At 52.8% G+C, this 24,779-nt stretch overlaps 1 protein-coding gene and 4 non-coding genes across 5 annotated transcripts; 3 read left to right on the forward strand and 2 right to left on the reverse strand.

Moving 5' to 3' along the window:
* Positions 1-2,288: 2,288 nt before the first annotated feature.
* On the reverse strand, positions 2,289-2,360 carry TRNAG-UCC (transfer RNA glycine (anticodon UCC)). Its single transcript has one exon. It is a non-coding gene; the product is annotated as a tRNA-Gly (tRNA).
* Positions 2,361-7,135: 4,775 nt separating this feature from the next.
* Positions 7,136-7,217, forward strand: TRNAS-AGA (transfer RNA serine (anticodon AGA)). The gene has a single exon. It is a non-coding gene; the product is annotated as a tRNA-Ser (tRNA).
* A 3,047-nt stretch (positions 7,218-10,264) lies between these two features.
* TRNAS-AGA (transfer RNA serine (anticodon AGA)) lies at positions 10,265-10,346 on the forward strand. The gene has a single exon. It is a non-coding gene; the product is annotated as a tRNA-Ser (tRNA).
* A 5,413-nt stretch (positions 10,347-15,759) lies between these two features.
* On the forward strand, positions 15,760-15,842 carry TRNAL-CAG (transfer RNA leucine (anticodon CAG)). The gene has a single exon. It is a non-coding gene; the product is annotated as a tRNA-Leu (tRNA).
* A 7,066-nt stretch (positions 15,843-22,908) lies between these two features.
* On the reverse strand, positions 22,909-23,850 carry LOC104008530 (olfactory receptor 12D2). The gene has a single exon (XM_009464065.1). It carries the CDS (start codon positions 23,848-23,850, stop codon positions 22,909-22,911), a length of 942 nt encoding a protein of 313 aa, XP_009462340.1.
* Positions 23,851-24,779: the final 929 nt, after the last annotated feature.

A 24,779-nucleotide genomic window follows, 5' to 3' on the forward strand; every position in this document is an offset into this window, starting at 1 on the left:
CTTTACTCCCACCTACCCCTGTTCCTACTGGTGCTGTCCACGTTTGCTGGTGAGGAACCGCCAGCTCAGGGAAACTTTGTGGGTTGAAATCCTGCTGGTCAATGCCACATCCTAGATTGGCACCTATAGAATGTGCCACTGGGCCTGAAAGAGGGAAGGATGCATCTCAGGAGCCCTCCAGCTTCGGGAGCAGAGGGCAGAGGGGCTCCCAGGTGACTAACGAGAGGGAAAAGTTGCCCCAGTCTCCAAAAAAGGGGAAAAAGGACTACCTGGGGAACCAAGGAAAGGTGATGATAAACTGGAGCAAGTTCAGCGGAGGATTCGTAGGATAGTCAGGGGCCGGGGGCTCTGGCCTTGTGAGGAGAGGCTGAGGACCTAAGGCGTGCTTAGCTGGGAGAAGAAAAGGCTTTGCGGGGATCTAATAGGAGCCTCCCAGTGCCTACAAGGAGGCTACTGAGATGGCTGGCAGATGAGAGCTGACGGTCAGAAATTGAACAGGCAGTTTGTGACTGGCTAGAGGAACAAAAAGGATCACCCAGAGGGTGCCAAAGCAAGGGAACAGGGGTCCAGAGAGGCTGTGAAATGTCTGTCCTCAAGGTATTTTATGACCCGAGAGGACAGAGCACTGATCAGCTGGTGTGAGCCTGCTTGGAGCAGGAGGATGCACTCTCTGACTGCCTGAAATGCCTTCCAACCAGAAGAGTTGTTGGAGGATAAGGTGGAAGCAGGGAGAGAGCATTTTGTGGGTGAATGTTTGAAGAATGTCCCATGATCCACATTTTAGGTGAGAGGCATGCAGAATGTGAGTTTTGCAGGGGAGAGTGGAAAAGTGGAATTTCTGTTCTAGGCGTAGCTACCTGCAACTGGTGGCCACATGGGTATGCCCATTTCTTCTTCTTCAGGAGCTGGGACTGCAGCAAGACATAGTCAGCAGGCTGAGCAGAACCCCCAGCGGAGAGAGAAGGAGGCCAAGAGAGAGAAGCCATGAAGGAGGCCACCCGTAGAGAAGAGCCTGCCACAAGCAGGACTTGAACCCATGTCTCCCTGGGAGACGGGAACCTGAATGCAGTGCCTTAGACTGCGCGGACATCCTGACCTCCTCCTGCTGCTGCTGCTGCTGCTGCTGCTGCTGCTGCTGCTGCTCCCCCACAGCTGCCAGAGCCAGCCCAGCTCAGCCAGCCTCCTCCGGGCACTGCTGCAGGGGGAGCTGGCTCCAGGGAGCACCCTTGCCCTGCTCCCACCAAGGGCTGCTGACAGGCAACCGCAGCTCCTACACGCACTTCCGACCACACAGTACCCAGCACGGGGACAGCGTCTCGCAAGGCCAAGGCAATCCTTCATGGGAGCAAGCAACAGAACCGTCAGCAAACTATGACTCTGCACATGCCGACACCTGGTCAGTGGGCTCCAGGCCCAGGTCTGCCTTTCCCATGACTTCCTCCATTCCCTCACGATATGGTGAGCCAAGCACTTGGACGGCAGTGCTGCCTCGTGGGTGGTTCCTGGGGCAACAAGGGTGCTTCCTTCTTCCCTGCACGGGGCCTGGAAGGCTGGGCAAGGAGGGCTCTGCCACACCAACCCCTGGGGGAATGCTGTGCCGGTCTCAAGGAGTCAGTGTGTGGGAAAGGGGCTGGAGGGTCAAGGAGAAAGGACAGGAGATGCGCCGAGGGCTGAGCAATGGCTGAGCTCCGGTTCCTGTGGGGAAGCGGCTCGCTTACTGCCCATGGTGCAGAGGAAGGAGGGCACAGCTCTGTCTGTGGCTGAGCTCCGGTTCCTGTGGGGAAGCGGCTCGCTTACTGCCCATGGTGCAGAGGAAGGAGGGCACAGCTCTGTCTGGGACTTGTTGAGCTTCACGGAAGGAGCTAGACTGCAAGGCATCTCAGCAGGTCACTAGTCCAAATGCCTGCTCAAAGCAGGGCTAGCCCCAAAGCTAGAGCAGGCTGCTCAGTGCCTGAGCCCCATTGAAACTTGAGTGGGATACCCCGGCACGGAGAATCCCACAGTTCTCTGGGCACCTGCTCCAGTGCTTCAACGCTCCCTGAGAATCTCTGCATGGTGCAGAGCAGCCCCCTCAGCCTGCTTTTGCCAAGGCGGGCCTTGCTAAAAGCCCGGCCTGTGTCTGCTGGGCTAGGAGGTGCCCAGAGGCCTGGCCATGAGGCAAGGCTGCAGGGGGAGTCAAGGGGAGCGGCTCGACCACCCTACGGCAGCTGCACTTGCTGAGGGAAGCTGGGCTCTTTTGGCGCAGGAGAGGCAAGGCCCTGTGGAGCCCCGCTGAAGAAAAGTTTCCCTGCGTTGGCCAGGAATCGAACCCGGGTCAACTGCTTGGAAGGCAGCTATGCTCACCACTATACCACCAACGCACCTCCAGCAGCCCACATCCAGCGTGCGTGTGGGGGTGCGGGTGGGGGTGTGCGCGCACGCTTCTCTGTGTGTGAGATGTTGGCTAGGGAAACGCGAGCTGCTGCGTGCTGGTAATGGTGCCGCTCCCCATCGGCGTTTATGCGTGTGCCAGCTGTGCATGCCCTGTGCAAGCGTACCTGTGTTTGTGTGTATGTACCTGTGGTGGTTTAAGCACAGACGAACACCCACCCACTTGCTCACGCCTTTCCCCACCCTCGGGGGATGCAGAGCCCTGAAAACAGGATGAGAAAACTCATGGGTCAAGATAAACACAGGGACAAGGCCTAGCAAAAATTGTTGCAGGTGAATCAGGCTTGGTTTGGGGACAATTAATTTCTTGCCAATCAAGACAGATTCACGCAGTGAGAAACAACAAGACAAACCTAAAACAGCGCCTTTCCTCTCCCCTGTCCCGGGCTCAACTTGACTCCTTCACACCACACTCCTTTAGCTGCCCAAGTGGCATGCTGATGGCTCAGCTGTGTCGTGCGTTGGGTCCACTGTGGAGCTGGAACTGGCTGTGTCTGACACAGGGCAGCCCCTTACCTTGTCTCACAGGGGCCACCCTGCAGCACCCCCTCTCCCCTCCACTACCAACACCTAGGCACATATAGCCAATACGGTGCCCTTTGGGAATACCGTAGGGCATAACATTGAGCTAACACAGGTCTCCCTCTGCCCCAGACAGAGGCACATTCACGCTGTCCCAGGCTAACGTGTGCTGGCATAATGTGCCCTTTGGTTGAATTAAAAAGGCACAGCAACTAGCCTGGATTTCTTCTTAGGCACCGGATATGTCCATATCTTGTACACTTGCCTAGTGTACATCAGCTCGGCAATCGGTGAGTGAAAAGCGGGCAATGCTAGGGTAACGATTCTCTACCCTGTCGTATAATGTGCAAGTAGGCCAGGTGGATCGTTTCTAGCAGAGGTTTCTTGGCCTATATAACTTGGTTGGATACGAGCATCTGCCACATGCCACGCTGCATGCCCATAAGTAATTTGTTTTGCAGGACTCTACCCATTACCTGTTCCTGGGCTGACAGCCATTTCTTGACCCCGTCCTACCCACCTGCTCTCAGGCAGACCTGTGGTTGGCTGTCAGGACCAGCCAACCCTACCCGTGTGCCCAGAAGCCCATCTGGAAAGGCAGCCCCCACTCTCTACATACAGGGAAGAGGCAACTTTTGACAGCGTCATTCCCCGTGGGTTCTCATATTGCTCTGTGATTGCCTGACAACCATTTTGGACACCATCATGCCTGCGTGTTCTCAGTGGCACTCTGTTCTGTGCCACTGCATTTGCTCCTTCTCATTAAAGACTTTGTGCAGCGTAGCTGGAGACTGGTGCTGGTTTGTTCTTCTCCCCCCTCAGCTAGCCACCTGCTCTGCAAGGAAGAGCAACTGGACTCTGTCCCGAGCTCTACCGCCAGTTGAGGGTGGAGCTCCAATGCACCAAAAATAAGCAAGCGGGCAAGAGAAAGACCAAAAAGCCTCGGGAAATGGAGTGTGAGTCTGTAACCCAGTCATCACGGCCCTGTGGTATCTCTGAGCGTCACCCTTGAGTACCACCATGGAAAGCATTCAAGAGCTAACATAATTTCTTCTGCCAGTGCACCCAGTGTGTCTTGCACGTACGCTCAGGAAGCAGTGACTTTTCACTGCCTGCCCTGAGTACCCCCTGACAGAGGACAGAAGCAGGCTTATGAACTGGGCAGAGGTGACAACACTTCTGAGGCCGCAGGAAATAACGGACACGCGTGCTCAGCTGAGTTGTGGAGGGTGCCTTCAGAAACATGCTGGGACAACTTGCCTTTCTGAGCCTGAATCTCAGCCAGAGCCCTGGCATTTGGAAGTCAGGTTTTATAGCTCCTTTCCTTTTGGTGATGCACCTTGCTGCTCACAGTTGTTTTGGAGGAAAAAAGCACCTAAGCTGCTCAGCAGTAAACCAAGGCCCCCTACATGCAAGCGTGCAGCGAAGCACAAAGCGAGATCCAGTGTCGCTGCTTAGTCTCCCAGATGATGCATTACTCTCCTCAACACTGCGCCACCAAAGCCTCTCAGCAGTCATTGCTGCTTAAGGTGCATCGGCTCTGGGGCAGGTGCACGTCTTCCCCTGACTGAATGCTGTTGCTTCCGCTTTCTCTCTTGGACTAATCTGCTTCCGGAAGCAAGTGGAAAGCCTTCTGCAAAGTTTCCTTCCTCTGCAGGAGACCTGGACATCGGCATGCCAGGTGCCTTCATAGGGACTCCATGGGTGTCGCTGTGTGGCTGATTCCACCTCCTGCACAGCTAGGGCTCTGTCCGCCCTGCCAAAGGGACACTGAGGTGATCAAGGACTTGGCTCATCTGTCATACAAGGACAGGCTGGGAGAGCTGGGGTTGGTTAGCCTGGGGAAGGGAAGGCTGAGGTGGCATCTTAGGCGTCTGTCTAAACAGCTGGGATGGGAGGGTGGACAGGCAGAGTAAAGAAGAGAGCGCCATCCTTTTGTCAGTGGTGCCCAGTGAGAGGGCAAGAGGCGATGGACAGAGGTGGAAATACAAGAAATGTCACACATAGTAACCCTGTTTTACTGTGAGGGTGGTCAGTGTCCCCACTGGTCAGATGTGAATGTTAATACAGACCTTTTGATAGGTCCTCTCAATTGTTGTTCGCAATCTTCATATGAAAAACAGCCATTGCAATTCGCCGTTTCATTGGTGCTGTGGAAATAAACTCAGGGGATGGGTACGGAGTGGAAAGGAGGAAAGCGCTGGTTTTCAGGTCTGGACGTAGGCAGTGTGACTGCAAGGTGGGGTTAGGGTGGGCATTTCAGTAGGGAACGGAGCAGGCGCAGCCACGATCCCCCTCTTTGTAGTTCCACCGACTTGTAGCATTGCTGACGACAGAGTGCGAGTCTGTAAATACTGTGCTAACACAACCCCCCCATACAACCCTGAGAGCACAGCAAAGAACGTTGTTTTTTTCTTTAAGCAACCTTGGAATCGGAGGCTTAGGAAGCTTCGTCCCCTTCAGGTAGAAAGTCTTGTTGAGAGAGGCTCCTTGTGTTTCCCTCGGCCCACAGGCCATAAGCTGCGAAAAATGAGGGTGCCTCAGTTCTCAGCTACCAGGAATATCATTAAACCCAGTTCCAGTAACCTTCAGGATGTCTCTGCAATGCCGGATCCTGGACGGGGTAGGTCAGCATCTCCAGGGTGACTTCAGATCAGACAGACAGGCCTTTGAGCCAATAGACCTCCTCCCACCGCACTCCAAAATTGCATAGGTGGCCTCATGAAGCACAGTCTGTGCCCTGGTGACTACCTAGGCATTGTTGATCTTCATTTGTACCCTGCCACAGCAGCATGCTTTTCCTGCCAGTTGCAGCTAGCAGCACCACCAGTTCCAGGACTAAAATGCCTCTCTCCTGGCTCCTGCACCAGCACCGCAGTCTGAAGCCCAGCCTGCAGCCCTCCCTGCAGGCAGAAAGCACAGGTCTCAGTTGGTCTCAAGGCTACAGGGAGGCGAGGGGAATGGCTTGAACCCTCAGGGGAAAGCTGGGTGGTATTTCAGCAGGAGAGGCTACCTGCAGAAGATATAAGGCACCCTGGAGCCAGGCTGAAGAGACGTCTGCCAGCATTGGCCAGGAATAGAAACGGGATCCACTGCTTGGAAGGCAGCTCCGCTCAGCACTATACCACCAACGCACCTGTGGGCAGCGCTGCCTCCTGCTCCTCCAGATCAGAGCCTGGCCTGCCTCCTGCTCCTCCACTTCACACATTGGCTGACCTCCTCCTTCCAGCACCACCCGCCCCCACTTCCTCAAGTCACTCCTCATGCTCAGCCTCTCGACTGCAGCCACCTCCTACCCTTGCTCTGCATGCAGACACGCACTGCCACATGTACTACCTCCGTACCAACTACTCAACGCCATTTCCCAATAAGTCCTGCTCCAGAGCCAAAAGGGAACAGGAGCTACTTTCATCTAGTGATGGAAATGATCAGTTTTGCAGGCCGCTTGGTATTTTAGTCCATGTTCAGGAATTGGACAATGCTGGCCGGAGCTGGAAAAAGACCTAGACACTCCTGTTCCACAAAAACAAAGTCTCTCCTATCTCCCTTTAAGTCATCCACACCTCCCATTTATTCTCCCTTTCCCGTCCACACTTTTCCTCAGCCAGGCTCCACCTTGCCCTTTCCATAGATCTCTCCCACTCTTGCAAACCGTTCCCTCTACACACCCACAACCTGCACGGCAGTTGTGGGTTTTGTTCAAGGGTTGACACCACCTTACGTCCCCAAGAGGCTGGAGGTGTTGCCAGGAGGTCACCATCTTCCCTGCAGGAGCGTCTCCACCCTAGTGCTCACAGCAGGCTTGGAGTCCCCCTCAGATAAATTTGAGAAGCAAGGCGGGGTCTAATAGCCCACCCCACAGTCACGGCCATCCCTGGTTGCCTCCACACAGCAGCCTTCATTTCTTCCCTGGGAGCAGATGAGATGCCGTCTTGGGAGCGAAAACATCCCCCATGGCAGGATATCCCAGATGCCCGGCTGAGGACAAGGCGCTGGGAGCTGCAGCTGTAGCCCCTGGGGTTACGCCCCTCAAGGGCTCTGGAAGCCTGGCACCAGGTGCCCGTCATGCTCAGTGGAGGTCTGAACCGCAGGGCTTTGCATGAGGCCTGGCCTTGAAACTGCCAGGGAGGCAGGCGTCGTTGCAGAGGGCCTATGATCAGCAGGTCAGAGAGGGCTGGAGCAGGTAGTTGTGGCCGAGTGGTGAAGGCGATGGACTAGAAATCCATTGGGGTTTCCCCGCGCAGGTTCGAATCCTGCCAACTACGGCGCGCAGTCGCCTTTTGGGCTGCCTGCAGTTGACCCCACTGCAGCTGTGGGGCTCAGCTCCACACTGTACGTGGTGCCCAGGGAGACAGCAAAACCCCCTTGCCTACTGCACTTGTCCTCGCCCCTCCCCCCCCAAATTCCTGGATTAATGGGAAATTCTGCTCCCATTGACAAGGTGGGCAAGTCGGGGGAAGGGAACGGACCAGTGCTGAGTATGGGCCGTGATAAGGGGTCCACTGTTAGGTGGTTGTTGAGCAGAACTTAAGAGCCTGGTCTCGCTCTGACATCCCAAGCAGCACAGCGTCACCAGCTGTCTTCCCTACACCTGAAACTACAGCAGCTCACCTCCAAAGAGAGCTTCCACAACATGGCCCTCATTGCTAACAAAGCAGGGAAGACACCTCATGGATCTGAGATCTTGCCAGCACTCACTAAAGTAAAATAAAAATAGAACAGTAGTAATAGTAATAATAACAATAATAATAAAACCAAGTAATAATAGTACAATAGTAATACAAAGCAAGCGATGCACTCTACAGTTGCTCACCACCCGCCGACCGATGCCCGGCCCATCCCCCAAGCAGCGATCGTTGCCCCTCCCCCGGCTAACTCCCCCAGCTTATATACTGAGCATGACGTCACATGGTATGGAATAGCCCCTTGGCCAGCCTGGGTCAGCTGTCCTGGCTGTGCCCCCTCCCGGCTTCTTGTGCACCCGGCAGAGCATGGGCAGCTGAAAAGTCCTTGACCACTGTGAGCGCCACTTAGCAAGTGGGGGAACAGCAAGAAGGGGACAGCACTGTATCATCGACATTGTCCTCATCCTAAAGCCACAACACAGCCCCATACCGGCTACCAAGAAGGAAATTAACTCTATCCCAGCTGAAACCAGGACAGTATGCACCCCTTATTCCATAACATTTACATCATGCCCAGGTCCCACATTATCCAACACATCCTCATTAACGACCACCCCTTCCTTTCCTTTGATACAACACACGAGTATCATTCCGTTAGTCTATATGCTATCCCTCTAGAACACTTGTTGAGTTCATTCAGTTTATGACTTTGGGATTCATCTGTCATAACGGTCTTTCTGGGCAGGAGAGGTAGTACGTGGTGCCGCAGTGCTAACGATGAAGTGAAGACACGTCATAGGTCTATCATCTCTGCACTTTGCTTGGTTTCCTCAGAGCTCATTCTTCGTTAGTTTGGGTGATTCTTGCTGTATACTGTTGATATGTCATATAGTAATCACAGAAGTGATGACATCCAGTATTATATAGCAACTAACATTATATAATTCAGTTCATTGGCTATTTTCACCCCAAATCAAATCTCCTCGAGGTACACATTGGGCTTCCCCATCCTCCCGCATCACCCACCAAGTGCACCCAGGTCCTTGAGCAAAAGCAATCCCACGAATGCGTTTACCTTTGCCTAAGGCGGGAGTAACCCAGACTGTCTTCCCCATCATATTTTTTTATGTGCACTACAGGGACTTTATCCCCTTCCACAGTACGTAAAAGTCTTGATTGGGCAGGGCCAGCTCGATTGGCAGATCCCCTGGTGTTGACTAACCAGGTGGCCTTTGCTAAATGCGTATCCCAATGTTTAAATGTTCCACCGCCCATTGCTCTCAGTGTAGTCTTTAACAGTCCATTGTATCGTTCTATTTTCCCGGAGGCTGGTGCGTGATAGGGGATGTGATATACCCACTCAATGCCATGCTCTTTGGCCCAGGTGTCTATGAGGCTGTTTCGGAAATGAGTTCCGTTATCTGACTCAATTCTTTCTGGGGTGCCATGTCGCCACAGGACTTGCTTTTCAAGACCCAGGATAGTGTTCTGGGCGGTGGCATGGGGCACGGGATATGTTTCCAGCCATCCGGTGGTTGCTTCCACCATTGTAAGCACATGGCGCTTGCCTTGGCGGGTTTGTGGGAGTGTGATGTAATCAATCTGCCAGGCCTCCCCATATTTATATTTCAGCCATCGTCCTCCATACCAAAGAGGCTTGAACCGCTCGGCTCGCTTGATTGCAGCGCATGTGTCGCATTCATGGATAACCTGTGCAATAGTGTCCATGGTTAAGTCCACCCCTCGATCGCGAGCCCATCTATATGTTGCATCTCTTCCTTGATGGCCTGAGGTGTCATGGGCCCACCGAGCTAGAAATAATTCACCTTTATGTTGCCAGTCCAGATCCACCTGAGCCACTTCAATCTTACCAGCCTGATCCACCTGCTGATTGTTTTGATGTTCTTCCGTGGCCCGAGTCTTGGGTACGTGAGCATCTACGTGGCGTACTTTTACAACCAGGTTCTCTACCCGGGCGTCAGTATCTTGCCACAATGCGGCAGCCCAGATGGGTTTGCCTCCGCGCTGCCAGTTGCTCTGCTTCCATTGCCGCAACCACCCCCACAGAGCATTTGCCACCATCCATGAGTCAGTATAGAGATAGAGCGTTGGCCACTTTTCTCGTTCAGCAATATCTAAAGCCAGCTGGATGGCTTTCACCTCTGCAAACTGACTCGATTCACCTTCTCCTTCAGTAGTTTCTGCCACCTGTCGTACAGGACTCCATACAGCAGCTTTCCACCTCCGATGCTTCCCCACAAGACGACAAAAAAATTATTTATTTAGATAAATATAAATAGATAAATTATTTATTTAGATAAATCTGAGAAGCAAAGCGGGGTCTAATAGCCCACCCCACAGTCACGGCCATCCCTGGTTGCCTCCACACAGCAGCCTCCATTTCTTCCCTGGGAGCAGATGAGATGCCGTCTTGGGAGTGAAAACATCCCCCGTGGCAGGATATCCCAGGTGCCCGGCTGTGGACAAGGCGCTGGGAGCTGGAGCGGTAGCCTGCCTGGATGGTGCAGCATCTTAAGGAAAAGGGAAACCCTGGCACCAGGTGCCCGTCATGTTCAGTGGAGGTCTGAACCGCAGGGCTTCGCATGAGGCCTGGCCTTGAAACTGCCAGGGAGGCAGGTGTCATTGCAGAGGGCCTATGATCAGCAGGTCAGAGGGGACTAGAGCAGGTAGTTGTGGCCGAGTGGTGAAGGCGATGGACTAGAAATCCATTGGGGTTTCCCCGCGCAGGTTTGAATCCTGCCAACTGCGGAGCGCCATCCCTTTTGACCACGCTGCAGCTGTGGGACTCGGCTCCATAGATAGGGTCCCTCCAGCCGCCCAGGGACTCGGCAAAACCCCGTTGCCTACAGCACTTGTTCTTGCCTCGTCCCGGAATTGCCTGCATGGATGGGAAATTCTTCTCCCCCTTTACAAGGTAGGCAAGTTAGGTGAAGAGAAAGGGCCAGTAAGAAGTCAGGTGAATGGTGGAGCCAGACTCACTGTGCGAATCCCCATAGGATATCATGTACCCAAATCCCCTACTGGCCTCCACCTCCTGAAACGGAACCTTTGAGCACCCCTATACTGTTAGGTGGTCTCCTGCATGGTGTGTACAGATTCCGAATCACCCAGGCCAGGAATATGGTAAAATTAATAGAACCCGATATGAGTGGGCTTGGTTTATCAAACGTATGTCGTATGGAGACACTGACCCCAACCATCCAGTTGATGAGAATTATGTTGAAGCCCCCTCCCAGGATACTCCCAGTGGATGAACTGTAAATTGCACCACGGGTGCAGGAAACCCCATTGAGACATGGTACATCCCTGAACTCCGAGCCTTTTGTGATATGTGCACTTCCGATACCCTTCCCGGGGTTTCCAAAATTTGGACAGTAGGTGCACCTTACCCGGGAAACGGGAGAAACTGCAGTCAGGTGCGGTATTCCCACAAGCTCTGGTCCAGAACACCAAAAGGTGTGGGACAGGACCTACAGGGTACTTGGGTACGCAGGGACAATGGTTCCCAAGGTAGTAGAGTGTGGTACCCTGCCCCACGAGGAAGGTTATGGGGATGTTCAAATGGAAAAATATATTCCCATCTCAATGTGAGGCAATATGCGAGATTACAATGTGGAACAGGAGTTCCTACAACGTGTCCTTCTACAGTGTTCAATTTCTCAGCGCCTCACCAAAACAGAAAGCACCGGAAGGTGATGAGCCCCAGGTGCGGCCCGAATGGACAGTGCAGGGAGTCCGAGTACCCGATTATTATACCTGGGGCATGACAACGTCTCCGATGTTAGAAGATATATTTACATATGTAACCCCTTAAAGACACCAGTTTGTCTTAGAGAACCTGACCTGGCAAGTACATGTCTTGAGCGATTGGACCAGATGTGCTTTTGGGGAAAAAAACAGTCCAACGAGTGTCTAAAATGACTTTACAAAACAGATTAGCTTTAAATATGTTAATGTTAAAAGAGCAGGGAGTATGTGGCATGTTAAATCTCACCGATGGAGAATGCTGTCTAACCATTCAGAACGCAACTACCGCCACAGAAGAAGCACAAAAGAAGATGAGAGAGGTGTCCGAGCAGACCGGAGAGCTTTCCAGGCAATGCAACCAAAGGACAGGTTTAAGACTGGCCACCACCCAGTCCAGCTGGGCCAGCCCTGCCCTGTGGTCTCTTGGACTCCTGGGGTGGGGAAAATGGCTTGTAAATATTGGTATTATGATTTTAACGATATTTCTGGCAGTGATAATAGGCCTTGCAGTAGTTTGGTTTATGATTCTAAGCTCTTGGCCTCTCTTTTCTGCCTCTATCCCCTGCATTCGAATCACCACTGAAGATGAAGATGTAAAATACGGAACTCAGACCGCACTGCTGTTTGAGCCACAGGGTGGTGTAGAGAACTGCTAGTGCAAAACAACGAGAGATGTCTCAAACAGCCTTGGGGATTTTCTCTGGCTCTCTTGGCACCCTGCATGGTGGCGGGGGCAGCAGCTGGCTGTCTGGGAGCAGCAAGGGCGGGGCTGTGCCAGGAGGGAGGACAAGCCAGGAGCTCTGTAGGACTACAGCGCAGCACGGGCAGGGCAAGGCCCTCCCAGCTGGTATGAAAGGCAAGGCACTAACTGCTATGCAATTTGTCTGCCTCCTTGGCCAGCAAAGAACTGACTTTTACGCCGGGCACAGTCCCCCAGCCCCCTGGGAGCTGAATTGCCAAGCAGGGTGGTGTAGAGAACCGCTAGTGCAAAACAACGAGATGTCTCAAACAGCCTTGGTGCTCAACGGCTGCTAAAACCACAACGTAGAGCAGCGGTCGCTAGGACTGCAGGACCGGACAGTACCAGGAGTGGGGCTGAGGGAGGGAGTCCTGCGAAGGTGGGACGGTCTTGCCTCGGCCCCACCCCCCGCGGTCTATGAAGTGTCTTATTTCTCCCCACACATGGGGCCTGGGGGAGGGACCTGGTATCACTCCTCTTGGTTTGACTGGTTGCCCCTCTGAATTCGACTGGTATCTCTACCACTCCTGGAACTGGGACGAGAGAAGGTTCCAGAGGTCCCGAGACGGAAATCTATAAATAGGGAGTGAATACCCCCGTTGGCAGGTCCAGCGCTGCATCCAGGACCGGTGATTCTCCTCTTCTTTCCTCTTTCTCTCTCTCTCCCCCTCTCTCTTTCACCTCTCCTAAGGTTGTTAAGCTGTTAAGGTGGTTAAATTGTCGTGAAGTACTGCACGGCCTACCTCAATTTTCCATAAAGCTGCATAGCTTAGCCGCATAGCCGGGGTAGATATAATTGCGAGAGGGCTGGCGAGCATCCAATATTCGTACTCGATACTTGTTTCTGTAGAAGCTTTCCATTAAAGCTGGTGTTTGCGTACGGACCTTGAGTGTTGGCTCACCTTAATCCACACCGAGAGGATTTGCGAATCTTAGTCACTCGCCCTCTTCCCCCAGGTGGGACGTGACAGGTTGCAGCCCTCATGAGCTCGCTGGAGAGCAGCTCCTCTCCGCCCTGCAAAGCAACAGGGCTGCCCTCTCGCGCCGGCGGTTCCCTTCAGCGCCTGCAGAGCCAGCCCGGGTGGTCAAAGAGGAAGTCCCCCTGCAGGGTTCTGCGCAGGAGGTGTGGGGAGAAGGACAAAGCAAGACCCTTGAGCTACCCACCACAGGCCCCAAGCAGGCAAAGTTTCCAGGGAGACAATTTTCCTGCGCAGGTGAGGTCACAGGTAAGAGGAAGGGAAGGAGGCAGGAGTGCTGGCAGTGCCAGGGAGCATCAGGCAGGGCTGCGGGAGGTCCCAGCCAAGGCGCTGGGGGGAGCAGAGTGGCGCAGCGGAAGCGTGCTGGGCCCATAACCCAGAAGTCGATGGATCGAAACCATCCTCTGCTAATTGCTCTTTTTCCCCTGCGCCTGGCAGCTGCTGCCTCTCCCAGCAAGTTTTAACCTGCACTGCTGCAGCCCTCTGGGCACCCATGCCCATAGGCCTCCTGTTCCCTCAGCTCCTTCTCTCTGCCGCTGCTGCCTTCTTTCTCCTTTGCCTTCTGAGGAGCCAGCACTCCCAAAGTGCCCCTCAGCAAGGCAGGCGGGTGGGTGTGGAGCAGCAGGCGGAGCTCTCCCCAAAAGGCAGTGAGCGGCCTGGAGACACAGGTGTTTCTCCCTTCCCATCAGGCAGCTCAATCCCAACTTCCCAGCCACAAGCACAACCTCCAGGGATCTGCAGGTGGGGAGAAGGACAAGGCTGGTGCTATTTTGGCAAACACCAGTGCGATCAGCTTGACCACCTGGGGGTTTTCTCCATCCTAGTCTCTTTGCTGCCTTGCCCACGCGCAGGTCCAGCCAGGAGCAGGGCTGAGCAGGTATGCCCAATGGGCACCGTATTGGCTATATGTGGCTAGGTGCTGGTAGTGGAGGGGAGAGGGGGTGCTGCAGGGTGGCCTCTGTGAGAAGAGGTAAGGGGCTGCCCTGTGTCAGCTCCACAGAGCTGGTTCCAGCTGCCTCCAGCAACACCGAGAACGTCTGTGAAAACGTGTTCCGGGAGGGGCAGAAAGCACCAGACAGGGACAGGAGGAAGGAACAAAAAGAGTGAGAGCTCCAGAATGAATTGCATCCTTCTCTTGGCCAGGCCATGACCTTTCAATTGCCAAGTTGAGCCCTTCAAAGACGATCGAGAGTGGCCTCTTCCAGAAGTCCTCCTTGTCTGGCAAGTGTCTTCAAACCGAGCCTGATTCACCGGCAGGAGGACGGCATGGGTATCTATCTGACCCAAAGGGAGCTCCCTGCTATCTGAGTACCTGATGGGCCAGAGGCCAGAAGATGGCTTGGATGTCGACTGTGAGGTCACCTCTGGCTCTGCAGGCGATGGGCCGTCCACAAGAACATACGGTTGCGCTAGGTGCTTCCGTTCATTCCATAAACGTGGATACCGCTGCATGGTGTATCTTTTTATATCCGAACACTTCTTGGTCCAAAGGAAGTGGACAGCCCATCGGAGGGAGAACTGAGAACATGCGGGCATGACGGTGTCCAAGCAATGGTCGTCAGGCAATCACAGAGCAATACGAGAACCCAGCGGGGAATGACGCTGTCAAAAACTGCCTCTTCCCTGTATGTGGTGAGTGGGGGCTGCCTTTCCAGATGTGCTTCTGGGCACACGGGTGGTCGAGCCGCTCCCCTTGACAGCCAGCCACAGGTCTGCCTGAGAGCAGGCGGGTATGACTAGCCCAGCAGACACAGGCCGGGCTTTTAGCAAGGCCCGCCTTGGCAAAAGCAGGCTAGAGTCCTGCACCAAGCAGAGATTACTTGTGGGCATGCAGCACTGGAGCATGTGGCAGATGCTCATATCCAACTCAAGTTATATAGGCTCAAGAGCAACCTCTGCTAGAAATGATCCACCTGGCCTACTTGCACATTATACGACAGGGTAGAGAATCGTTACCCTAGCATTGCCTGCTTTTCAGCTCACCGATTGCCGAGCTGATGTACACTAGGCAAGTGTACAAGATATGGACATATCCGGTGCCTAAGAAGAAATCAGCCACAGGCTAGTTGCTGTGCCCTTTTAAATTCGACCAAAGGGCACATTATGCCAGCACACGTTAGCCTGGGACAGCGTGAATGCGCCTCCGTCTGGGGCACAGGGAGACCTGTGCTAGCTCAGTGTTATGCCCTATGGTATTCCCAGTGGACGTTGTGTCGGCTCCATATGGCAAGGTTTTGGAAGTGGAGGGGTTAGGGGGTGCTGCAGGTTGGCCTCTGTGCAGACAAGGTAAGGGGCTGCCCTGTTGTCGGACACAGCCAGTTCCAGCTCCACAGTGCTTGACCCACTGCATATCAACACAGCTGAGCCATCAGCAACAGCCTGTGGCCCCTCTGTGAAAACATATTCCAGAAAGGGCAGAAAGCACCAGACAGAGAGAGGAGGAAGGAACAAAAAGAGTGCTGGGTACTGGGTGGTCGGAAGTGCGTGTAGGAGCTGCGGTTGCCTGTCAGCAGCCCTTGGTGGGAGCAGGGCAAGGGTGCTCCCTGGAGCCAGCTCCCCCTGCAGCAGTGCCCGGAGGAGGCTGGCTGAGCTGGGCTGGCTCTGGCAGCTGCGGGGGGAGGAGTGGCAGAGGCAGCAGCGGCAGCGGCAGCAGCAGCGGCAACGGCAACGGCAACGGCAACGCCAAGAGCAGCAGCACGTCAGGATGGCCGAGCGGTCTAAGGCGCTGCATTCAGGTTGCAGTCTCACAGGGAGGCGTGGGTTCGAGTCCCACTCCTGACAGCCTGTTCTCTCTTGCTGCATGCCCCAGCTGCCACCCCTAGCTAGGGAGGCTTAGAAGATGAAACATGGCTGGAGGCTTCCCACATTTCCACTCTCCCCTACTGAACTCGCATTCTGCATGCCTTGGATAATCTTCTGCATGCTCTTGGATAATCTTCAAACATGCACCCACAAAATCCTCTCTCTCCCTGTCACCACTTTACACTCCAATCAACCCTTCTGCCTGGGAAGGCCTTTCAGGGAGCCAGAGAGTGCTTCAAGCGGGCTCACACCAGCTGATGGGCGCTTTGTCCTCTCGGGTCGTAAAATACCTTGAGGACAGACATTTCACAGCCTCTCTGGACCCCTGTTCCCTTGCTTAGGCACCCTCTGGGTGATCCTTTTGTTCCTCTAGCCAGTCACAAACTGCCCGTTCAATTTCTGACCGTCGGCTCTCATCCCCCAGCCATCTCAGTAGCCTCCTTGTAGGCACTGGGAGGCTCCTATTAGATCCCCGCAAAGCCTTTTCTTCTCCCAGCTAAGCACACCTTGGGTCCTCAGCTTCTCCTCACAAGGCCAGAGCCCCCGCCCCCTGACTATCCTACGGATCCTCCGCTGAACTTGCTCCAGTTTATCATCACCTTTCCTTCGTTCCCCAGGTAGTCCTTTTTCCCCTTTTTTGGAGACTGCGGCAACTTTTCCCTCTCGTTAGTCACCTGGGAGCCCCTCTGCCCTCTGCTCCCGAAGCTGGAGAGCTCCTGAGATGCATCCTTCCCTCTTTCAGGCCCAGTGGCACATTCTGTAGGTGCCAATCTAGGATGTGGCATTGACCAGCAGGATTTCGACCAAGAAATTTTACCTGAACTGGCAGTTCCTCACCTGCAAATACAACCAGCACCAGTGGGAAGAGGGGCAATTGGGAGTAAGGATGTCACCGCCATGGTGTCATCGGGCAGGTGTCAGTCCTTTTCCTGAGATAATCCAGCAGAACAGCCCAGCCATGTCTCTCCAAGAGAGAGACATCCCTATGTCATCCCACTGCAGATTGCGCAGGAACTGGTGGCTTTTTCCAGAAGGACCGTGATCAGGAAGTATGAGCCACAGAAGGGGTCTTCCTGTGCACATGTTTATCAAGAAGAGGGAACATGCAAAAGGTGGTATCAGAACATGCCGGGGTTGGCCCTGAAGACCAGATCTGCCCCATGCCCCCAGTTCTCCTTGTCAGGGGTCCAGCCCCTACTAGATGGTTTCCAGCAGGGCTGCTCCCCTGGATGGCTGTGCACACGTGGGTTACAGGCAGCAATAAATCTCAAAGATGCTGGAAGCTCCACTGGGCTGAGTCCTTCCTGTCCAGACATTTGCCTCCTTCCTCCTTGGCCTTTCTGCAGGTTCTGGTTTTGCGGTATGGGACCAGCGGGGCTGTTGTTCTCTGCAGAAGTTGGAAAGCCCTTCCTCAGGTCATTCTGGCTGAGGGCAGGCCTTGGGAAGCAAAAGAGTGGCTTGTCCATATGCCTCTGGCCTTGCAGGCTGTTGGGAGCCCCACTGGGCTGAGATGTGAGTCAGATGAAGGTGTCTGCTGGGAGCCAAAGCCTGGGAAAACTTCCAGGGCTTCCTTTGCATGCCCACAGGGGAGAGGCACAGGGTAGATGGGCAAAAACTACCCACTCTCATCTCCAGCAACATTTGCAGGAAGGCATAGCACTCCTGCAGGGGCCTCCTGCAGCCCGTTAGGAGCCCTGGGTGTTGCAGGGCTTTGGAGGAGCTCAGCAGCGCCGAGCCCTTCCTTCCCACCATGTAGTGACCAGACCAGATGCTGTGCCAGGAGCCAAGTACAGGCCTGGCACCAACCGCCTCTCCCGGGCAAAGCCACCACCATCACCAGGAAGGAATCATAGAATCATAGAATCGTCAAGGTTGGAAAAGACCCTTACGATCATCGAGTCCAACCGTCAACCTTTCACTGCCAAGTCCATCTATACCATGTCTTCAAGCACCGTATCTATCCGTTCTTTAAATACATCTAGGGATGGAGACTCAACCACTTCCCTGGGTAGCCTGTTCCAATGCTTGACCACCCTTTCGGTGAAGAAGTTTTTCCTAATGTCTAACCTAAACCTCCCCTGGCGCAGCTTGAGGCCGTTTCCTCTGGTCCTATCACTTGTTACTAGGGAGAAGAGACCGACCCCCACCTCGCTACAACCTCCTTTCAGGTAGTTGTAGAGAGCGAGAAGGTCTCCCCTCAGCCTCCTCTTCTCCAGACTAAACAACCCCAGTTCCCTCAGCCGCTCCTCATAAGACATGTGCTCTAGACCCTTCACCAACTTTGTTGCCCTTCTCTGGACACGCTCCAGCACCTCGATATCCTTCTGGCAGTGAGGGGCCCAAAACGGAACACAGTACTCGAGGTGCGGCCTCACCAATGCCGAGTACAGGGGCACTATCACCTCCCTGGTCCTGCTGGCCACGCTATTCTTGATACAGGCCAGGATGCCATTGGCCCTCTTGGCCACCTGGGCACACTGCTGGCTCATGTTTAGGCAGCTGTCGACCAGCACCCCCAGGTCCTTTTCTACCAGGCAGCTCTCCAGCCACTCCTCCCCTGGCCTGTAGCATTGCATGGGATTGTTGTGACTGAAGTGCACCGAAGTGACCCGGCACTTAGCCTTGTTGAATCTCATGCAGTTGGCCCTGGCTCATCAGTCCAGCCTGTCCAGGTCCCTCTGCAGGGCCTTCCTATCCTCCAGCAGATCGACACTTCCACCCAGCTTGGTGTCATCTGCAAACTTACTGAGGGTGCACTCAATACCCTCATCCAGATCATCAATGAAGATATTGAACAGGACCAGCCCCAGTACTGAGCCCTGGGGAACACCGCTCGTGACCGGCCGCCAACTGGATTTGACTCCATTCACCACCACTCTCTGGGCTCGGCCGTCCAGCCAGTTTTTAACCCCGCGCAGGGAGCACCCATCCAAGCCGTGTGCAGCCAGCTTCTCCAGGAGAATGCTGTGGGAGACAGTGTCAAAGGCCTTACTAAAGTCCACGTAGACAACATCCACAGCCTTCCCCTCATCCACTAAGCGGGTCACCTTGTCATAGAAGGAGACCAGGTTAGTGAAACAGGGCCAGGGACTGCTTTCATAAACCCATGCTGGCTGGGTCTGATCCCCCAATTGTCCCGCACTTGCTGCATAATGGCACTCAAGATGACCTGCTCCATGACCTTCCCCGGCACCCAGGTCAGGCTCACAGGCCTGTAGTTCCCGGGATCCTCCTTCCGACCCTTCTTGTAGAGGGGCGTCACATTTACTAGCTTCCAGTCATCCGGGACCTCCCCGGTTGACCAGGACTGCTGATAAATGATGGAGAGTCGCTTGGCCAGCTCCTCTGCCAGCTCCCTCAGTATCCTTGCATGGATCCCATCTGGCCCCATGGACTTGTGCGCATGCAGGTGGAGGAGCAGGTCAGTGACTGCCACCTCTTCGACAACTGGGACTTCACTCTGCATCCTATCTCCATCTCCCAGCTCAGGGGCCTGAAAAACCCAAGGATGACTAGCTTGACTATTAAAGACTGAGGCAAAGAAGGCATTAAGTACCTCTGCCTTCTCCTCATCCTTCGTGGCAAGGTTACCTTCTGCATCCAACAAAGGAGGGAGATTCTCCCTGGCCCTCCTTTTGTCACTAAAATATTTATAAAAACTTTTTTTGTAGTCTTTAACGGCGGTGGCCAGTTTAAGTTCCAGCTGCGCCTTCGCCTTTCTGATCTTCTCCCTGCATATCCTCACAACATCCTTGTAGTCCCTCTGAGTCGCCTGCCCCTTCTTCCAAAGGCGGTAAGCTCTCCTTTTTTTCCTGAGTTCTAGCCAAAGCTCTCTGTTCAGCCAGGTTGGTCTTCTCCCCCATCTGCTCAACTTGCGGCACATGGGGACGGCCTGCTCCTGCGCCTTTGAGATTTCCTCCTTGAATAACGTCCAGCTTTCTTGGACTCCTTTGCCCTTCAGGACGGGCTCCCAAGGGACTCTGCTAACCAGACTCCTGAACAGCCCAAAGTCCGCCCTTCTAAATTTCAGGGTAGCGGTCTTGCTGACCCCCTTCCTTACCTCTCCTAGAATTGAACACTCTATCATTTCATGGTCGCTGAGCCCAAGACAGCCTCCGACCACCACATCGCCCACCAGGCCTTCTCTGTTCGCAAACAGCAGGTCCAGCGCGGCACCTCCCCTGGTTGGCTCACTTACCAGCTGCGTCAGGAAGTTATCTCCGACACACTCCAGGAACCTCCTAGACTGCTTCCTCTCTGCTGTGTTGTATTTCCAGCAGATATCTGGTAAATTGAAGTCTCCCACAAGAACAGGGGCTAGGGGTTGTGAGACTTCAGCCAACCGCTTGTAAAATACTTCATCTGTTTCCTCATCCTGGTTGGGTGGTCTGTAACAGACTCCCACCAGGATATCTGCCTTGTTAGCCTTCCCCCTGATCTTAACACATAAGCACTCAACCTTATCATTACTGTCGTTGAGCTCTAGACAGTCAAAACACTCCCTAACGTACAGGGCTACCCCTCCACCTCTCCTTCCTAGCCTGTCCCTTCTAAAGAGCTTGTAGCCATCCATTGCAGCACTCCAGTTATGTGCGTCATCCCACCATGTTTCCGTGATGGTGACCACATCATAGTTTTCCTGCCGCACAGTGGCTTCCAGCGCCTCCTGTTTCTTGCCCATGCTGCATGCATTGGTGTAAATGCACTTCAGTTGGGCTATAGATCTCTTCACCAACACAGGCATGCTACCCCTAGGCTCATCCCTAGCAAGCCTGGTTTTATCCCCTTCCACCTTCGCATCTAGTTTAAAGCTCTCTCAATGAGGCCAGCTAACTCCTGGGCCAGGATCCTTTTTCCCCTTTGCGACAGGTGAACCCCATCTGTCTCCAGCAGGCCTGGTGCCATGTAAACTGCCCCATGGTCGAAAAACCCAAAGTTCCGCCGCTGGCACCAGCCTCCAAGCCACGTGTTGATGAGGTGGGTCTTCCTGTTCCTTTCCATATGCTTCTCGGCTACTGATGGGATGGAGGAAAACACCACCTGTGCTCCTGATCCTTCAAGCAATCGCCCTAGTTCTCTAAAGTCCCTTTTGATTGTCTTGATGCCACTATCAGCTACCTCATCACTGCCGGCTTGAACAACCACTAGTGGATAATAATCAGAAGATCTCACCAGCCTGGGGAGCTTCCTGGTAATAGTTCTTATCCTTGCCCCAGGGAGGCAACAGACTTCCCTATGGGATGGGTCCAGTCGGCATATCGGGCCCTCTGTTCCCCTCAGAAGGGAGTCACCTACGACAATTACCCTTCTTTTTTCTCGCCAATGGCCGTTGTAATGCGCGGGGCTGACTGCTTTCCCCCAGTCAACCCTTTGGATGGATCCCTGTCTGTATCTTCATCCTCGGGGCCCTCAGGTTCCAGAGCCTCATACCTGTTGTGTAAGGGCACCTGAAGGGGTGAGGTTGGCCGGGAGAGGATTTGCCTGCTGCGCCGGGCTGGGATCCGCATCCATCCTTCTCCTTCTCTTGGGTCCCCTCCCTCTGCCTGACGGCATGAGGGCAGGGGAACCTCTCCCTCACTTGATGCTTCCGTCATCTAAGCCTGGATCTCTTCAGGGTCTGTTGCCAACATCCAGGAGCCTGTTCACATCTTATATTGACACCTTGCATGTTCCACAGGATTGGCACATATGAAGCAGAACCAAGGGGATTCCTGTGTCTTTCCAGAGCATCAGGTGGAAGACGCACAAGTCTCTTATATGATGTCTATAGATGCCTTTTCTTAGGCAACCAAATCACATTTGTGCTCTTATAGTGAGTACTGTTTTAAGTGCCTCACTGTCAGATGCTTAATGCTATTGCATGGATCTGAATTGTCAAGCTTTCTCAAATCTGTGCATTGCAAAGGCATAGCCAACTGGGTCAAGGTATCATCTCTAGAAATCATACCTACAGCCAGGAGTTTGCCCCCCATTCTCTGCATCTAGGCCATTATGCAGACAATTCAGAGCACCCCTTTATTCTGTCCTCACTAATCCAAAAGGCAGACACAGCACATCTAGTGCCCGAGAATGTCATATGCCTTTCATCTAACTCAACATGGAACTGCAGTCCAGGCTACGACTGAAGGTGGTGAATGTCTGTGTAAAGAACCACAGCACCTAAAAATGAAGCACTTATAAACCGCTGCACCCCACATTAAAATTGGGATTTAGTGCCTAAGTATAAGTAGATATCTGGTGTTACTAGAAATGTCCATACTTCACAGGCATGAAGTACGACAAAGGACCTGCAACAGGCCTGTTCTGTTCTGGATCCACAGGCAAAGTCTGGGTAGGATGCTTTGAGGACATTCAGCATGTCTGCAGCAGTCTGTGTAAATGCAAATCAATTGCTTCATCATTGACCATAATGTGAATCTGGAAAAGTAGCTAGACACATAAATACATTTAAGTATATAAATCTAGGCAAGATAAGCCACACTGCTAAAGCTAGTAGAGGTCAAGCTCACATCCATTTTTAAGTTCACATTTAAATCTACGGTCCCCTTATACTTAATGGAAAGAAACAGATTCCTCCAGAGGGCTGACTCAAGTCAAATGTTGACAATATCATTCTCAGGCTATGCCCACCCAAAATGTGACACATGCTAGCTCCCTTCAGCTCTACAGAAGGTCTGAATGACAGGAGAGTCATTCAGCTGCCTCAACATAGCCGTCAAGTAGTCATTTAATACCATAGATTATCCAGGACAACTGCATGGGGCTGTCAGCTATGCCTCAAATTGTGCAAGAGACACACATGCTTCTGTCTTGGAAGATGGAGACCAGATGGGGTACCATAAGGCACCTTAAAATGATGGAAGAAGACTCAAGTCCTTGAATATCTCCTCTGATTTAGATCTACGGAATTAAATTCTAAATGTGTTAAACTACACGAGATAATCAGTAGTTCTTCAGTCTCTTGCAATACAGTGTCCTTTTGACCTCTTTCCTTATAAATACGAGAGGTGGAGTAACCACATTCTGAGCCTTGTCCTTGTTTTAGTCACTTTCCTCCAGGAAAGCGTTTTCTCCCTAACATTTTTTCCAGGGCAGATCTCACCTGCTGGTTCCTAAGAGTGTAATTCAAGGCGTTCAGAGCTGGGGTGACAGCACTGTACATGAGAGACACTTGCACATCCCTCTTAGGGAAGCTTCCTGAGGCAGGTGGTGTATAGTTGAAGGTCACTGGTATGTAAAGCAGTGCCACAACGGTGAGGTGGGAGGCGCAGGTGGAGAAGGGCTTCCATCTTTCTTCCTGGGACCGGACTTCATAGAAGAGGAAGGAGATAATATAGAGATAGGAGAGGACTATGAGAGTGAAGGGGCCTAGAGCAATAGACGTGGTGACAACATTGAGGAGGGCCATGTTGAGGCTGGTACTACTGCAAGCCAAGTTCAACAGTGGCTTGATGTCACAGAAGAAGTGATGAATGTGGTTGTGGCCACAGAAGCTCAGTTGAGAGGTCATGACTGAGTGCACCATGGCATGTACAAAACCAGTGGACCAGCTGGCCACAGCCAGCAGCAGACAAGTCCGTGGGCTCATGACAAGGGTGTAGCGCAAAGGGTTGCAAATGGCCACATAGCGGTCGTAGGCCATGGTGGCCAGGAGCACAGCCTCAGTACTGCCCAGGAAGTGGAAGAAGTGGAGCTGGGCCAAGCACCCACCAAAAGAGATGGGCTGATGCCCAAAGAGAAAGCCAGTCAACATCTTGGGAACAGTGACTGTGCAGTAGAAAGTATCCAGGCAGGACAAGTTCCCCAGGAAGAAGTACATCGGGGTGTGGAGCCGGGGCTCAGCTATCACCATGGTCACAATGGCACCATTTCCCAGAAGACCAGTCAAGTAGAGCAACAGAAAGGAGATGAAGAAAAAGTGCTGCAGCCCCTGGATATCGGTGAGGCCCAAAAGGATGAACTCACTGACCTCTGTCTGGTTCAGCATTGCTAGAACAATAAGAAGCAAAGGCAAAACATCAAGGTTCCACAGTTGTGAGGAGTAACAGCATTACAAAACTCGTTTGCTTCTGTGCTATTTTAATACAAACAAATGCAGAAAAGGGCAAAACATAACACATGTAATCAAATGTAAAAGCTGCATAGAAACTCAAGAAATTAGCATGGACAAGGAGAACTTTAATGTAGTCTTCTACTTTCTGTCTAGAACAAAGAAAAGAGTAAAATATTACCAAGGGGAAAATATTAAAATAAAAACTTCTATCTATGCATAACAGCAGAATATGTAAGACGTAAAACATTGCTGCTTCTTCACCTTCAGCCACATTCATATTTCAATTCTGCTCATCTGTAACTTCCTGCTACAACCTTTGATCTCATCAATAAAACTTCTAACTCATAATGTGAATCACTCCTGACGCTTTCTTTCTACTATTGTGCCTACATTTCATTAAGCCAATTTCAACTTTCACATTTCTAATGGTTACCATGTCTTCCAGACAGTTCTTTGATCTTAAAAATTGCACAACTTCCATGTTTTTATCAACAGCCACCAGAAGGTGCTCCAAGGTACCATACCATCATCAGCATTTCTTTTGTGTGTTGCTGAGAATAAAGGAAAAGGATGCCTTAGCATGTGGTCACAAACTGTTTTTGTTACTGGACTGTATACTTCGCCTAAAGAATGTCTTTCTGTTGAGCAGCAGCAGATGAATGGGACAAAAGCCAGCATTTCACCTCCTACAACACTGTGATGGAGCAAGACTGAATTTGCAGGAGGAGAGTTAGCTGATGCAAGTTCCAGACAAATTGGCTCATCCCACTGAAAGCTGATCACACTGCCCCACTGAGACAATACGATCAGTTCTGTCAGTATCGCTAGTCTTCTAAAATGCAAATGACTAAGCACATGCTTTC

The sequence above is a fragment of the Nipponia nippon genome, unplaced genomic scaffold (assembly GCF_047370975.1).
Source record: "Nipponia nippon isolate SJK-2023a ecotype South Korea unplaced genomic scaffold, ASM4737097v1 scaffold_62, whole genome shotgun sequence".
Taxonomy (NCBI): Eukaryota; Metazoa; Chordata; class Aves; order Pelecaniformes; family Threskiornithidae; genus Nipponia; species Nipponia nippon.